Source organism: Ogataea parapolymorpha, chromosome VI (assembly GCF_000187245.1).
Source record: "Ogataea parapolymorpha DL-1 chromosome VI, whole genome shotgun sequence".
NCBI lineage: Eukaryota > Fungi > Ascomycota > Pichiomycetes > Pichiales > Pichiaceae > Ogataea > Ogataea parapolymorpha.
The window spans coordinates 928833-943062 of record NC_027861.1 but is presented as its reverse complement, the minus strand read 5'-3'; the positions used below and the strand labels follow the sequence as shown (position 1 = coordinate 943062).

At 54.4% G+C, this 14230-nt stretch overlaps 9 protein-coding genes across 9 annotated transcripts; 7 read left to right on the top strand and 2 right to left on the bottom strand.

Annotated features, from left to right (window-relative positions):
* Positions 1-49: 49 nt before the first annotated feature.
* Positions 50-1534, top strand: HPODL_01669 (putative secreted protein; the record flags this gene model as incomplete). Its single annotated transcript, XM_014078184.1, has 1 exon — positions 50-1534. One exon carries the CDS (start codon positions 50-52, stop codon positions 1532-1534), a length of 1485 nt encoding a protein of 494 aa, XP_013933659.1.
* Positions 1535-1584: 50 nt separating this feature from the next.
* HPODL_01668 (Prolyl-tRNA synthetase) lies at positions 1585-3195 on the top strand (the record flags this gene model as incomplete). The annotated part of the gene is made up of 1 exon (XM_014078183.1): positions 1585-3195. The coding sequence occupies one exon, from the start codon at positions 1585-1587 to the stop codon at positions 3193-3195; it is 1611 nt and encodes a 536-aa protein (XP_013933658.1).
* A 45-nt stretch (positions 3196-3240) lies between these two features.
* Positions 3241-3507, bottom strand: HPODL_01667 (Protein transport protein Sec61 subunit beta; the record flags this gene model as incomplete). Its single annotated transcript, XM_014078182.1, has 1 exon — positions 3241-3507. The coding sequence occupies one exon, from the start codon at positions 3505-3507 to the stop codon at positions 3241-3243; it is 267 nt and encodes an 88-aa protein (XP_013933657.1).
* A 287-nt stretch (positions 3508-3794) lies between these two features.
* On the top strand, positions 3795-5555 carry HPODL_01666 (RNA-binding protein PIN4; the record flags this gene model as incomplete). The annotated part of the gene is made up of 1 exon (XM_014078181.1): positions 3795-5555. One exon carries the CDS (start codon positions 3795-3797, stop codon positions 5553-5555), a length of 1761 nt encoding a protein of 586 aa, XP_013933656.1.
* Positions 5556-5645: 90 nt separating this feature from the next.
* HPODL_01665 (Dolichyl-phosphate-mannose--protein mannosyltransferase 6) lies at positions 5646-7847 on the top strand (the record flags this gene model as incomplete). The annotated part of the gene is made up of 1 exon (XM_014078180.1): positions 5646-7847. The coding sequence occupies one exon, from the start codon at positions 5646-5648 to the stop codon at positions 7845-7847; it is 2202 nt and encodes a 733-aa protein (XP_013933655.1).
* A 92-nt stretch (positions 7848-7939) lies between these two features.
* Positions 7940-9388, top strand: HPODL_01664 (Cohesin subunit rad21; the record flags this gene model as incomplete). Its single annotated transcript, XM_014078179.1, has 1 exon — positions 7940-9388. The coding sequence occupies one exon, from the start codon at positions 7940-7942 to the stop codon at positions 9386-9388; it is 1449 nt and encodes a 482-aa protein (XP_013933654.1).
* Positions 9389-9406: 18 nt separating this feature from the next.
* Positions 9407-10816, bottom strand: HPODL_01663 (uncharacterized protein; the record flags this gene model as incomplete). The annotated part of the gene is made up of 1 exon (XM_014078178.1): positions 9407-10816. One exon carries the CDS (start codon positions 10814-10816, stop codon positions 9407-9409), a length of 1410 nt encoding a protein of 469 aa, XP_013933653.1.
* A 60-nt stretch (positions 10817-10876) lies between these two features.
* HPODL_05303 (Subunit of the GINS complex (Sld5p, Psf1p, Psf2p, Psf3p)) lies at positions 10877-11548 on the top strand (the record flags this gene model as incomplete). Its single annotated transcript, XM_014078177.1, has 1 exon — positions 10877-11548. One exon carries the CDS (start codon positions 10877-10879, stop codon positions 11546-11548), a length of 672 nt encoding a protein of 223 aa, XP_013933652.1.
* Positions 11549-11578: 30 nt separating this feature from the next.
* On the top strand, positions 11579-14230 carry HPODL_01662 (uncharacterized protein; the record flags this gene model as incomplete). Its single annotated transcript, XM_014078176.1, has 1 exon — positions 11579-14230. The coding sequence occupies one exon, from the start codon at positions 11579-11581 to the stop codon at positions 14228-14230; it is 2652 nt and encodes an 883-aa protein (XP_013933651.1).

Genomic DNA, 14230 nt, shown 5'->3' with positions numbered 1-14230 from the left:
GGATCTAGATATTTTTCTGGGGCCCTAAAATTTTCGTATTCTTTCCCCCATGAGATTCCCGCCAAGGCTGCTTCGAAAGCGGCTGCTCGCGTCCTACGCGTTGTGCGCGGTGCTGTTAGTGACGGCGTACGTTGTGCTGCGGAACCCTGCCCTCAAGACCCAGCAGCAGAAGACTAATGCCCACCTTGTTTCGCGAGTAACTTCCTTGTTTTCAAATAAATTGGGTCTCCAATGCGACAGATTTACCTCGTATAAAGAGGAGCCACGCAACCACTGGCAGTACTACGGCTACGACGAGAACGAAAACAACCTTGCGCAGAACGAGCTCAACAATCTGCTATCTATCACGGCTGACCAGGAGCAGGAGCTGACAAGGGTCCATTCTTTGTTGATGGAGACGTATCTGACCGAGAAAAACTCGCTTTTCCGCAGTTTCCAGGACTTGTACGCCAACCACTACGACGAGAAAAGCGCCGGAATCGTGTACGTCTCCGGCAAGGAGTACTACTGGCTCACAATTCTGTCGATCAAATTTATCCGCGACGAGCTCAAGGACGAGACTCCGATCGAGATCTTTATCCCTTTTTACGACAAAAACGACCAATATTGCAACAAGATATCCATGGTGTTCCCCGACGTATCGTGCTCCTACTTCAACAACTATTTGTCCACCCGCGCCGTGTCCAAGCTCAGTGGATACCAATACAAAGCATTGGCGTTGCTGCTCACCAAATTCAACAATGTGCTGTATCTGGACTCGGACAACATCCCACTCGAACAACCGTCCAAGCTCTTCGAGGGTGAAAAGTATAACAAGCACGGCATGGTGTGCTGGCCCGATTTCTGGAAACGGTCCACCCACCCGGCCTTCTACAGATCTAGCGGCCTCGACCGCCATAGTCACATCATCGCGGCCACGCCCTCAGTCGAGTCTGGCCAGATCATGGTGAATAAAAAAACACATTTCAAAACCCTGCTTCTGGCCTACTACTACAACCTCCATGGCCCAGACTTCTTCTATCCGCTGTTTTCGCAGGGCTTTCCTGGAGAAGGAGACAAGGAAACGTTTTACCTGGCTAGCAGAGTCACCGACGAGGGATCATTCCTGATGACCGGCATCAAGACTAAGATTGTCGGATACATCGACAGTCAGAATCTGTTCCACGGCCAGTCCATTCTCCAGATCGACCCGGACGACGTGCACAAATATGCGTTTTTCCATTGCAACTACCCAAAACTCCAGGTCGACAAGCTCACAAAAGCGTACTTCTTTGACCAACAGACCAACACCAGACGCAGATCGTGGCAGATCATGAGAGACGCCAAGAAAGATAGCAACGCGGGCGGCATGGTAACTCTAAAGAAGGGAATTAAGGTCGACCTCGAGCTGCGGGTCTGGACCTTGATCCACGAACTGCTTGTCAAGGACTTCAAGGGCTTCAGGCTGTTTGAAAGCATCGGCAACGACGAAATGGGCGACGTTGTAAAGGAACACATTTACTTCCTCAAGAACCAGGGGACACTGATTACGTAATATATACTGGAATGATAGAAAAATATTTGAAAATCACTTAGAAAACCACCATGCTACGACGACTGTATTCCACGATTCTCGGGGTTCCGACGGGCAAACTTGCCAAGAACATTGCCGATCTGACGACAACAGAACTGCTGATGAAGGCCGGCTACGTGAGCCAGCCGAATGCCGGGCTGACGCATTGGCTTCCGTTGGGGCTGTCTACGATCCGCAACATCGAGGAGATCATCCGCAAACACCACGACAAGGCCGGATGTCAGGAGGTGTCGTTGTCTGTGATGTCACACCAGTCGCTTTGGGACAAAACCGGGCGCTGGCAGAACGACGAGCTGTTCAAAGTGGGCGATTTCTGTCTTGCTGCTACGGCAGAGGAGGAAATGACACAACTGGTCCAGCGGACGGCCGACAGTTACAAGAAGCTGCCTGTGATTGCCTACCAAATTGGCCGCAAGTATAGGAACGAAAAACGTCCCAGAGGCGGGCTTCTGCGCGGCCGGGAATTTGTGATGAAAGATGCGTACTCGTTCGACGTGGACCAGTCCAGCGCACTGCGGTCGTTTGAAAAAATGAACCAGGTGTACTACGACATTTTCAAGGAGCTTAATGTGCCGTTTGTAAAGGCCAATGCGGATTCTGGCGCGATTGGTGGCGACTTAAGTTACGAGTGGCATTTTCTGAGCGAATCGGGCGAGGACACCCTTTTGGAGTGCGACGCGTGCGGTGTTGTGGGCAACGTCGAGCGGGTGAGGCCGCACATTACGGAAGGCCATTTTGCTGACGAGGCAGAGGTGAGTTACCATCTGACGAGGGAAAACGATCTGTGCCTAATCTATTATCCTAAAGGCAGGACGGTGAACTTTAAATTCCTAAAGGACGAAGATTTGGTGGAGTTGCGCACGGACATCAGCTCCGAGGAGGCCGTGCAGACGTACAAGCGATCTGGCGACGACGAGTTCAGGAACATTATCCGGATTATGGACGTTGGCGTGGGCCCCGGCACGCTGCTACCAGACTTGGAGGTGGCCTATTCTCGGTCGCGAATGACCACCTTTGAGGGCGTTCCGCTGACAGAGGCGCAGGCCGGCGATGGGTGTGCGCTGTGCGAGGCAGGAAAACTGAAAAGTTTCAAGGGAATTGAAGTTGGCCACACGTTTTATCTGGGCAAACGGTACAGTGAGCCATTGGACGCTGGATTTGTGGATTCTGAGGGTCGCAGACAGCACTACGAAATGGGCTGCTATGGAATTGGCGTGAGCCGGCTAGTTGCGGCCATTGCAGAAGTCACAAGAGACGCAGACGGTCTGCGGTGGCCGGCCAGCGTGGCACCTATCCAAGTGGACATTGTCGTGGCTGGGTCGTACACGGGCGACCTTGGAGCAGTGGAAAAATTCTGTTCGCAGCTGGACGGGCTGCGGTACCGCGTCGACGCCACAGAGGGCCACCTTGGCGAGAAATTGGCGCGGTCTAAAAGGCTGGGCACGCCTCTGCAGGTAATTATCGGCAAACAGTACCCGAAAATCGAGATTGAGCTGCGCGGGCTCCGTCGCGACCTCGGGAAGCTCGAGTCGGAAGTCCAGCAGCAGAATGGCGTCGACAAATTGGTCGTCGACGTGGAAAAAGGACCGCAAATTGTGCACAAATTACTGAGTGTCATGTAAATAAAAATATATTAGTATATTTATTTGGACGCCCCGCCAGCAACATTAGAAGAACTTGCCGGTCAGCTTTGCCAGCACGTGCAACAGGACAACCGAGAAGATGAAGGAAACGGCCAGAACAAGCACGACGAGCGGATCGATCTTGAAGCCTTGCGACTCGTCGGTGTAAATCTTCAGCATGGTGGACGACGAGCCGCCAGCACCAGCAGCCCGTGTGGATGTTGGCTGGCTCTGTAGCTGCTGCTTGAGCTTGTTTTCTTGCGTGGCCTTTCTCTTGGCCAATGTCTTTGCACCTCCTGGAACACTGCTCATGATTAATATACGAAAAAGTGGTGGAAAAAGTTCGTCAAGCGTCGCGTCGACGAGCAAAACCGGCGGAGAGTTAAAATAGGTATGGTTGCGTGCCAAGAAGCAGTGGCAGGGCTAATTGTGATCATCTGATAGTGTTGAGACAAGTTGCTGGCCTCTAAACCACTTTCGCCGCAGATGTCTCGTAGGTGGCCATTCTAGCCCGCCTTCCTTACCCTACCGAGAAGTGGCACAGCGAATAAAAAAAAAGATATAGTCAGAAATTTGTCCTGTTCTGTTCCCCGTCCATTATGTCTCTCCAGTCTCAGTCGCCCTCCTACGAGCAGGTACCTTTGGATGTCTCGGCCCCAGACTACAACAACCGCCATACGTCCATGTCGTCCATGTCGTCTGCGTCCGGCTGCACCTCGTCCACCTACGGAGGAAATGCGTCCATGCAAGCGATGAACGCAAACACGACAGGAAATTCTGTTCTTTCTGGCCGCGTGTCTCAGAGTCGGCATTTTGGACAACATGGCACGTTCAATCCAAACTGGCTGCCGCAGCAAACGAACACCATGATGAACGTCACGCCATGGATAGAACAGCAGGCTCAGGTGGCTCCTAGCATCAACATGTCCAGTCTCAACATGTCGTCCATGCCGAGCGAGCAGTCGCAGACCACAAATCTGAGTGTGCTGACTAACAAAAACAGCAGCAACTCCACGGTCAACGACAAGGGCGAGGAACGACAACAGAGCACTGGGGCTCCTGTGTCGCCAAACAACTCTCACCAACCCCACGAGTTCGAGAAGGACGAGGAAGATGTTATTCCCACCGCAATCGTGATCAAAAACATCCCATTTGCAATCAAGAAAGAACAGTTGTTAGATGTAATGTCCAAGCTGAGCTTGCCATTACCGTATGCCTTTAATTACCATTTCGATAACGGAGTTTTCCGCGGACTTGCGTTTGCCAATTTCAACTCAACCGAGGAGACGTCCATGGTGGTGAACGTTTTGAATGGTCGGGAGATTGGCGGTAGAAAGCTCAGAGTCGAATACAAAAAAATGTTGCCGATGGTTGAACGAGAGCGGATCGAGCGCGAGAAAAGAGAAAAACGCGGCCAATTGGAGGAACAGCACCGCTCCACCAGCGCCACCTCGCTGGCGTCTCTTTACAGCATTAGCTCAATGCCGAACTCGTCCACCCCCGCACAGACCAACATGTCGCTTCTCAACAACGCTAGCACTGCACACAAACTCATGCCGGACAGACTCTACGTGACTCTGAGTGCCCAGCCTCCTTCCCTACCGAGCAACGTGGACTTTAATGACCCTGAAACGTTAGAAATCTATTCCAAACTGATTGTTTTTAGAGACGAATTTAAGAACCCAACGCTACCTGCCAGTGTTTCCGAGCTGGCCTTTCCCTTGGCATCCATGAACTCCAATCAGCGCAAAGTTATATCTGTTTTGTGCCAGTTCTTGAATCTGGTTGAATCTTTCGAGTCTGGCTTTATTACGGTGAAGAGGTCCGAGCTGGGCGTCCAGACCACGGGGGGCACCTCGGTCACAGGCGTTGCCGGCACCTCTCTGTCTTCGGCCGCGACCCCGGCAACAGGCGCGCAACCGGCCTTCCCACCTTCTTTGATCCGGTCGCAGTCGCACAACCTTGTGAGCACGGCGTCTCCTCTTTCCATGAATGCTGGTAGATATAGACAGCAGTCTCCTCGGATTGTGACTCAGCAGACCCAGCCTAACACATTTGCACAGCCGCAACAGTTGCAGAGCGCCACCTCTTCGCCAAACATTTTCCAATTGCAGCATCAAAACCCGTCCACTCTGCACCACTCGTCCTCTGCTGCGTCTCTGAACCTTTTGCGGACCAACGGCCAGACACCTCTTGGCCAGCAGCTAAGTGGTGGCACGTCTGGAGCTCGTGGGGGCGGACTTCCCTCCCTGGGCGGAAATGCAGCCTTTTTTGGACAGGCTCAGTTCACAAACACTGGACTTACTAGCAAGATGGACGACATATTCATTGGCATGGAGAATTTGAGTTTTGAGAGATGATTTATGAGATTTTCACGGTACGCCCACTTATGTGTAACGAGTGTTTATTACGAAAAATAAAAATGATTATTTTACATTAAATCTTTTTTCATGTTGAGACAAAGAAAAGAGCTTCCGGAAAAGATTGTGTCCAACAAGCCTGTCGAGGAGTTGGAGGATTCCAAACCCAATGCGCAGAAGACCAGTGTTTGGACCTTCTTGGCGGCGCTGGAGTCCGTCGTTGGGCCTATTCTCCTCACCATGCTGGGGGCCTATCTTCGATTGTATGGTCTCGAGAAAAACCCCAACGTGGTCTGGGACGAGGCGCATTTTGGCAAGTTCGGCTCGCAGTATCTCAAGCACGAATACTACCATGACGTGCATCCTCCTTTGGGCAAAATGCTTTGCGGACTTAGCGAGTATCTTGCCGGCTTTAATGGAACTATTGAAAATTTCAATTTCGAGAGCGGGAGCAGATACCCTGTTGCATTTGATTATGCACTTGTCAGATGGTACGGCTCGTGGTTCGGCAGTTTGATGGTGCCTGTTTGCTACTTCACGTGCAAAGAAATGGGTTATTCGCTGCTGACAACGTATCTTATCTCGTTGATGTGCTGTTTAGAACTGTCGTACATTTCCCTGAGCAAGTTCATTCTGCTGGACTCGTCGCTGCTCTTTTTTACGGCCACTACGCTGTACTGTCTTGCGAAGCTTCACAATTTGCGAAACAAAGAGTTTTCGACTCAATGGGTTAGCTGGCTCTGTATTACTGGAGTCTCCATTGGCTGTGTGTGCTCTGTGAAATGGGTGGGTCTGTTTGTGACGGCTTTAGTGGGACTGTACACTGTTCTGGAGCTGTGGCTGAAGTTTTGGAGCCCAAACTTCAAATTGCACAGATACGCGAAAAGCTGGATTTACAGAATCGTGGGCCTTATTATGCTCCCGTTTCTGGTGTACCTGATTTTTTTCAAGATCCACTTTGGCCTTCTGTACAAACCGGGCTCTGGAACCGGTTCGCTGTCATCACTGTACCAGGCCAGCATGCAGGACACCGACGTGGGGAACTATCCGCGAAACTTGGCAATTGATTCAAAGATCACCATCCGTTCTCAAGGCAAGTCGCCTAATCTGCTCCATTCACACCCGTCCAAGTATCCTGCCGGCTCCGAGCAGCACCAGGTGACGACGTACGGGTTCAAGGACGCAAACAACAACTTTATCGTGCGGCCGGCAAGAACACAGCGCAATTACGGCCCGTTCATCCAGAACGGAGACGCCATCAGGCTGCAGCACGAGCTCACCAAGGCCAACCTCCACTCGCATGCCATCCATGCACACGTCTCTGAGAGGTACTGGGAGGTGAGTGGGTACGGCGATGAGACTGTCGGCGACGCCAAGGACGATTGGGTGGTGGAAATTGTCGAGCAACTGCACTCTGGAAATAAAAGCTACGCTGCCACCGAAAATGGCCCAGATTTTTATAGTACGGTGCACCCGCTCACCACAACCTTCAAGCTGCGCCACAAAGTGCTGGGCTGCTACCTAGCCACAACAGGCGAGTCGTACCCGACGTGGGGCTTCAAGCAGGGCGAGGTGGTATGTCGTCCGGACACAAGGCTGCCGTTCGACAGATCGACGTTGTGGAACGTCGAGATGCACGAGAATGACGATCTGGCCGTTGAAAGCGACTACGTGTATCCGAGCCCGCGCTTTCTGGTGGACTTCTTCATGGTGCAGCACGGCATGCTTGCGTCGAACAACGCGCTCGTGCCCGACGTGCACAAACACGACGAGATCGCGTCGTTCTGGTGGCAGTGGCCGTTTGCGCTCGTGGGACTGCGCATGTGCTCGTGGGGCCCACACGTGACCAAGTACTACCTGCTGAGCCACCCGTTCACGACGTGGTTTTCCACGGCATGTCTGGGCGTGTTTGTGCTCCTGGCGGTGCGACTGCTGCTGCTCTGGCAGCGACAACAACTGGCGGTTTCTGCAGACCAGCTCTGGAAATTCACGATATGTGGTCTGGTTCCGTTTGTTGGCTGGCTGTTGCACTATTTGCCGTTCATCGTGATGGGCCGTGTCACCTACGTGCATCACTACATGCCTGCTCTGTATTTTGCCATGTATGTGGCTGGGTTTGTGGTAGAGTACGTTACCGGCTCATCGCGGATCAGATATGTGGTCTACGGTGTTCTTTACGCTCTTGTCGGGTACCTGTTCTGGTACTTCAGTCCATTGTGTCTGGGGATGTCCGGCAGGGCGTCGGATTACGCTTACCTGAACTGGCTCCCAGGCTGGAATATCGCGAAATAATTTTTTATTTACATTCGCGACCAACGCGTTCCAAAATTGCATGGAAAAAAAACATTCCTGAACATTTCTCATTTCTCATAGCTCTTCTTTGCATGTTTTACTCTGAACAACTGCTTTCTCGCGAGGGGCCGCTGGCCTACGTGTGGCTGGCAGCGAACCTCGAGAAGAAACTCACCAAACACCAGCTGCTCAACACAGATATCACCGAGAGCACTAGGGCGATTGTGTCTAGCAGCAGTGTGTCCACAGAACCGCTGGCGCTGCGTTTGACGGGCCAATTGTTGTACGGAGTGGTGCGGATCTATTCCCGCAAGGCAAAGTATTTGCTAGACGACGTGACAGACGCGATTCTAAAGCTCAAGTCGTCGTTCAGAGCGTCGCAGTCGGTCATCCTACCGGCCGAGTCGACCGTCCTGCCGTCGATGCGTGCCGTCACGTTGCAGGATACCGTCACCGAGACCGACCTGTTGTACCAGGAGCCGCTGAATTTCGACGATATATTCAACACTCAGCGATCGACGCAGCCGACGCAGCTGCCCGAGGAGTCGACCACTTTCGACCGTTCGGTGGAAGTTCCGCGACGCACCGAGGTCGATGAGCTCGATGGCGTCCAGGACGATCTTGAGCTGAACCTCGATTTCGACCTCGGCGACGCCATGGACGTCGACCGCGACGCGTCAGTCGAATTGGGTAGAGCCGACGACGAGGCCAACGCGTCGCAGCAGCTGAACGACGTGCCGGACTTCGAACTGCCGGACTTCCACGAGCCTGTTCTCGAGATCGACGAAAACGAGCCGGCCACCCCCGGCCATGGCGACCCGCTGGGGCCAGAAATCCAAATCGAAGCAATTCCCGACAAGCGTACGAGACGCGCGCCTGTGTTTGAGAACGTGGACGTGGTGCGCACGTCGCGCAAGCGTGTGATCATGGACGAGCAAATCGAGATTCCGGGCGAGCTAATCCGCGAGTACCAGGCCAGCTACCCTGCGCCGCCGGTGGCCGAGGAGCGGGCAGAGGATCTGGAGAAAGTGATCGAGCTTGCAAAACCGCGGTGTCTGACGTTTGGCGCGCTTGAAATGCCTGTTATTAAGAAGAGACGGACGGAAGAGACAGAACAGGTCGAGCAGGCCCCGGAAAATGAAGTCAGTCTGCAGCTGCCCTCGTTCGATGTTGGGGCTGAAGATGCGGCGTTCGAGGAGCTGGTTGAGCCTGCTGCGCCACAGGACCTGCCGGAGCTCGACGAGGAGCTCGAGTCATTCCAAACAAACAACGTCAGCGACTCGCAAACAGTGTCACGTGCAACCGTGAAAGTCGCCGAGGAGTTGCGCGCGCTGCTGGCCGACAAGCCAGCGACCACGTTCAGCGAGCTGGTGGCCCGTGACATGGACTCGGCCGAGCCGCTGTCGCGCAACCCGAAGAGAGAGGCCACACGGACGTTTTTCGAGCTGCTGGTGCTTGCTACGGGCGACTCGGTCGAGCTGAGCCAGGACCGGCTGTTTGGCGAGATCGGCATCTCTGCGCGCGCAGGACTCGCTGTGTAACGAATAAATTAGTGCTAACTACAGAATTTCCAAGTAGACGTGGCCATCTGCCGCGGCGCAAGCGAAAACACGCCCGTCGGGACTCCATTCTACCCTGTTGAGCGGCACGCCCAGGTTCATGGAGCCGAGACTCGCGTGTCTGTTTTCGCCCAAATTCCAGAACTCGACGGCCCCGTCGGGCCCCACGGTGACAAACGTCTGCGACTCGCGGTCCAGACTGATATCGGCCACGAGGTTCGAGGTGTTAATTGTGTGAAGCTCGTCGTTCTCGAAAACCTTCACTTTGTAGTCTAACGCGCATGAAACGGCCGTTTTCGCGTTGTGGTCAATGCAAACCACTGGCAGTGGATACGTCGTTGCAGAGAGCAGCTGCAGTGCGGCCGGGTCGTCCAGCGACCCCAGCTCGACTCTGTACACCTTGCCTGTGGAAAGGCCCAGCAGCAGATGGTTCTGTTTGATGGAGCACGCTGTGATGTGGAATTTCTGGCCCAGCGCGAGCCGGGAGCGAGAAATGGCCGTCATGAGGTTCTTGGAGTGAACAGAAACCACGCCGTCGGACGAAACGCTCACCACCGAATTCGAGGTCTCTAAAATGGCCACCACGGGGTACTTGCCGGAGCTAGCTGTCGATGTAACCGGATATTTGGTCGCAGAGTCAAACTCGTACAGGTACAGCCTGCCGTCGATGCCGCCGGCAAGCAGCTGGTTTGAGCGCGACTTGACAAACTTCACCACGACGATGTCTGTGTACGTTTGGAGACTGAATTCCGGTGTAAGGGTGAGAGTGTTCCAGACGAGGATACAGCACGGTCTGTTTGCGCCAGTGTATGCGGCAGCGATGAGTTCAGGATAATGCGGCGACCAGTCGATCGACGTGACGGCCATCGACGCAACTGTATCGTTGAAAAGCAGTTTTTGTGACGTCACAAATGTGCTGGTCACGTCAGGTTCTTCTTTGGCAGCAGCATAGATGCTGTTCCTGTTTTCGTTCTGCGGCGGAATCGGCGACCCCAGGAGAGGCGTGAGGTCCGGTTTATGGATCTGAGCTTGCTGTTTGAGCTCGAACTCGCGCTGCAGCTGCTTGCGGATCTCATGCTCGAGCTTTTGGCGTATCTCCTGTTCCAGTTGTCGGTGCACCTCTTCGTCGTCTGTGGACGTGGATTTCTCCAGTAGGACGGGGAGGTCAATGTGACCGTGAGCGTGGATGGGCTCATTTTGGACGTCTGTCTGGACCGGCTCTGACAGAACGGGTTTTGGGGCATGTGGAACTGGCTCATTTTCCTTGTTGTTTTGTTCTTCTTGATCCGCAAAACTTCTCTGAGAAGCCAGTTTCGGTGGGCCGGCAATTTGGGCCTCTCGTGCCAGCCGTTGTCGTCGCAGCTCTTCCAACTTGGCCCTCTTGGCTTCCAATGCTGCTCTGCGGTCCATAAAACAAAATAAAATAAATAAATAAATAAATCAAATAAAATAAAATAGAATAAATCACACATGAATTTCGACGACATCCTCAAAGAGTTTGAGGCGTCGAAGCGACCGGGCTACAACGAGGACGAACGCCGTGCAGAGGACGTGCGACTGCTGGTGGACGCCTGGGTCAAAGAGCGCACGGTGCCGGAACTGCTGCCGTACGAACAGGAATTAATTGATCGCATCCTGATCCGTATCCGCAAACAGATCGAGCTGATCGAGATGAACTCGATCGAACTGCAGACGCACGAGAGAGAAATCAAGCTGCGCCTCGTGGTGATTGAATCCGAGCTTGACCGCGTCCAATTCATCATCAGATCATACACCAGAACGCGACTCCAGAAAATTGACAAGTACTCGCTCTACATCCGCTCAAACGACAAAGAAACCGCCAAACTTAGCAACAATGAGTTTGCATACATGGAGCGCCATCTGGAGCTGCTGCTGGAGCTGTACAACTCGCAGTTCATGAAAAACCTGCCGGAGTCGTTGCAGGCCATCGACGAGACGGGGGGCGGTGTGTCGATGATCGACGAACCGGACCTGGACCGCCCCGTGTTCGTGCAGGCGACGGCCGAGAACGTGGTCGAGGTGGACGATGAGGAGATCGAGCTCACTAAAAACGGCATCTACGTGGTACGCTACCGCGCGGTGAAGGACTTGGTGGAAACAGGCGATGTACGGGTGTTGTAAATAAAATAAAATAAAATAATCCATTTATTTATGTCCCACGAGTCGGAAAAGTCGCTCGACAAACACGGCGAGCGCGGGCAGGACCGTCCATTGAGCAGCTCGCCCAGCGCCATGTTTGTCATGGACCACCACCGGCGCTCGAGCGGACAGTTTTCCCGAATGGCCTTCAACATCTATGGCCTGTCCACCAACACAAGCCCCAGCCCGTCGTCGTCGGTGAGCCACGCCGTGCCAGCCTCGTCGCTCTCAATCCTGCCATCCTCGGCATCTGTATCGAAACACAACGCCGAGTCCAACAAAACGCGACTGCACAGCGTCAACGAGATTCTCGCGTGCGCCAAGTCCAACGAAACACCCAACCTGTTTGTGATCGGCGGGCCAAAGGCACTGCAGCTCGTGAAAGTCGCCTCAAACGAGATCAGTGTAGAGTACGACCTTGTCTTGCCGAACGCAGGCTCCCGAAGCAACAAGTACGGCCTCGTCGCTGACGCAAAGTTCGGCTACCAGCAGTACGGCAGAAACATCGCCATCTCGACGCTTTCGGGCTCTATTCACATTTATAACCTCGACCGCGGCACACGCGTGCGCACCACGTTCAGCGACCACCAGCGCGCAGTCAACTCCGTCGATTTCAGCCCGCTCAGCCCGCACACTCTGCTGTCCGGGTCACAAGACGGCAAGATGAAAATATGGGATCTGCGAACCAAAAACACCAAGGCCCAGCTCACGATTCGTGGTAACTCCGACGCCGTGCGCTGCGTGCAGTTCAGCCCGCGCATAGCACGCAATTTTTGCAGCATTGCAGACTCCGGCGTGATCCAGAAATGGGACCTGCGCAGACCGACCACATTCGAGCGAAAGCTCAACGCACACACAGGGCCGGGGCTCACTCTCGATTGGCATCCAGAACTGGACTACCTCATCAGCGGCGGCCGCGACAAACAGCTTCAAGTATGGAACATGGGACCCGGTAGCGACCACCAGCGTGAACCGGATCACGTGATCAACACGGCGGGCCCGATTTCGAAAGTGAGCTGGTGTCGCGGGCGGGGCAACAGCTCGGTGCTGACGACCGATGTGGCGACGTGTTTTTTGAACGACGACCCGTGCATCCAGATCTGGAGCCTCGCACGCAAACACGTGCCGAAAAATGTGATCGAGCTGCACACCAACCAGGTGACCGGGCTGGTGTGGAAAACGCCCAAGTACTTGGTGAGCGCGTCCAAGGATAAGACGCTGGTGCAGCACGACGTGAGCGCGGAGCCACGGCTCGTCGACACGCTGCCGACGATGGCCGCTGCCTGGGACAGCCAGGCGGGAGCACGGCTGACGTTTGTGAGCCAGGACCGCAACCAGTTTGAGGAGACGGAGGAACTAACACCTGGCGACCTGTACCACCCGACTTCGCCCAATCTCGTGGCCAAGGCGCGTCCGGCTTTGCCACGACAGCCTTCGCAGTTTCAACGGGCAATGCGATCTCCGTACGCTCTGCATGCTGACATTCCTATTCCCGACAACGACACCGACGTTTTCAGGTTTCTGAGCTCCAACTATCTCGTGCAAGTCCCGGACAGTATGGATTTGCTGCAAGTTTGCGACTACAACGCGTCGGTAGCGGCTGCGGCAGGCAGGTTCCGCGACTGCCAGGTGTGGAAGACGATTGAGGGCAGTATTCTATGGGAAGAAAACGAGAAGGTGGTTCAGGGGCTTCAGGAGTTTCATCTGGAGGAGCGCGACGGGGCTGTACGGACAGAAAGCCGGTCGAGCTTGAACAACAGCGACCATCTGAGCACGTCTGTGGAGTCGTATGATGGGGGAATAAACAGGGACGAGCAGTTTGGGTTCACTGCGAACACCAACGAGAACGAGAACGCCATCGTGGACGACGACGACGAAAGCTCGAGTCACGTGACACGGGCAATCGACATCAAGCGTGCGTCGGACTCGCTGGCCCGGCACACGTTTTCGTTTACCGGCACGAGCGTCGACCTCGACAATGAGAAGTTGCAACTATCGGGCTCCCCACACTCCAAGTACAGGTCCAAAAAGCTGTCGATGACGCAGATGACGTCGCTGAGCTCGTCGCCAGCCAAGAGCCACCGGCTGCTACCAAAAGAGGTGTCGGTGTCCAAAGAGCCGGCGACGCCGTGGAACCCGGTCGATCTCGTGCGCCAGGCCGCCGTGTATAGCAGCATGCAGGGCGATGCGACCATGTGCGCAACGTTGGCTCTGCTGTTTGGAAAAAAATACCCCAAGGCGTTGTCTGAAATAGAGTGCCAGGACTGGATCCTCACGTACCACGACCTGCTGCAAAGGCGGTGTCTTTTCGCTGTGAGCGCCAACGTCCTCAAGACTGCAGCCATGCAGTACGAGCTGTTCACCAAGATGGGCCAGTCACAGACGTCGTTTCGGCTGTTCTGCCAGCACTGCAACACGCCGATTCTGAACGAGCACAGCAAAAATATGTGGCTGCAGGACCCGGAGATCGAGTTCGGGTTCTGGTACTGCGACCGGTGCGGCAAAACGCAGGGCGGGTGTATTTATTGCAACGAGCCCGTCAAGGGCGCGTGTGTTGTTCTGGAGCGGTGCGGCCACAAGGGCCACTTTGGGTGTCTGCGCACCTGGTTTGTGGATAACATGGAAGACTGTTGTCCAGGCTGCGGCACCGAGTGTGTCAAATAG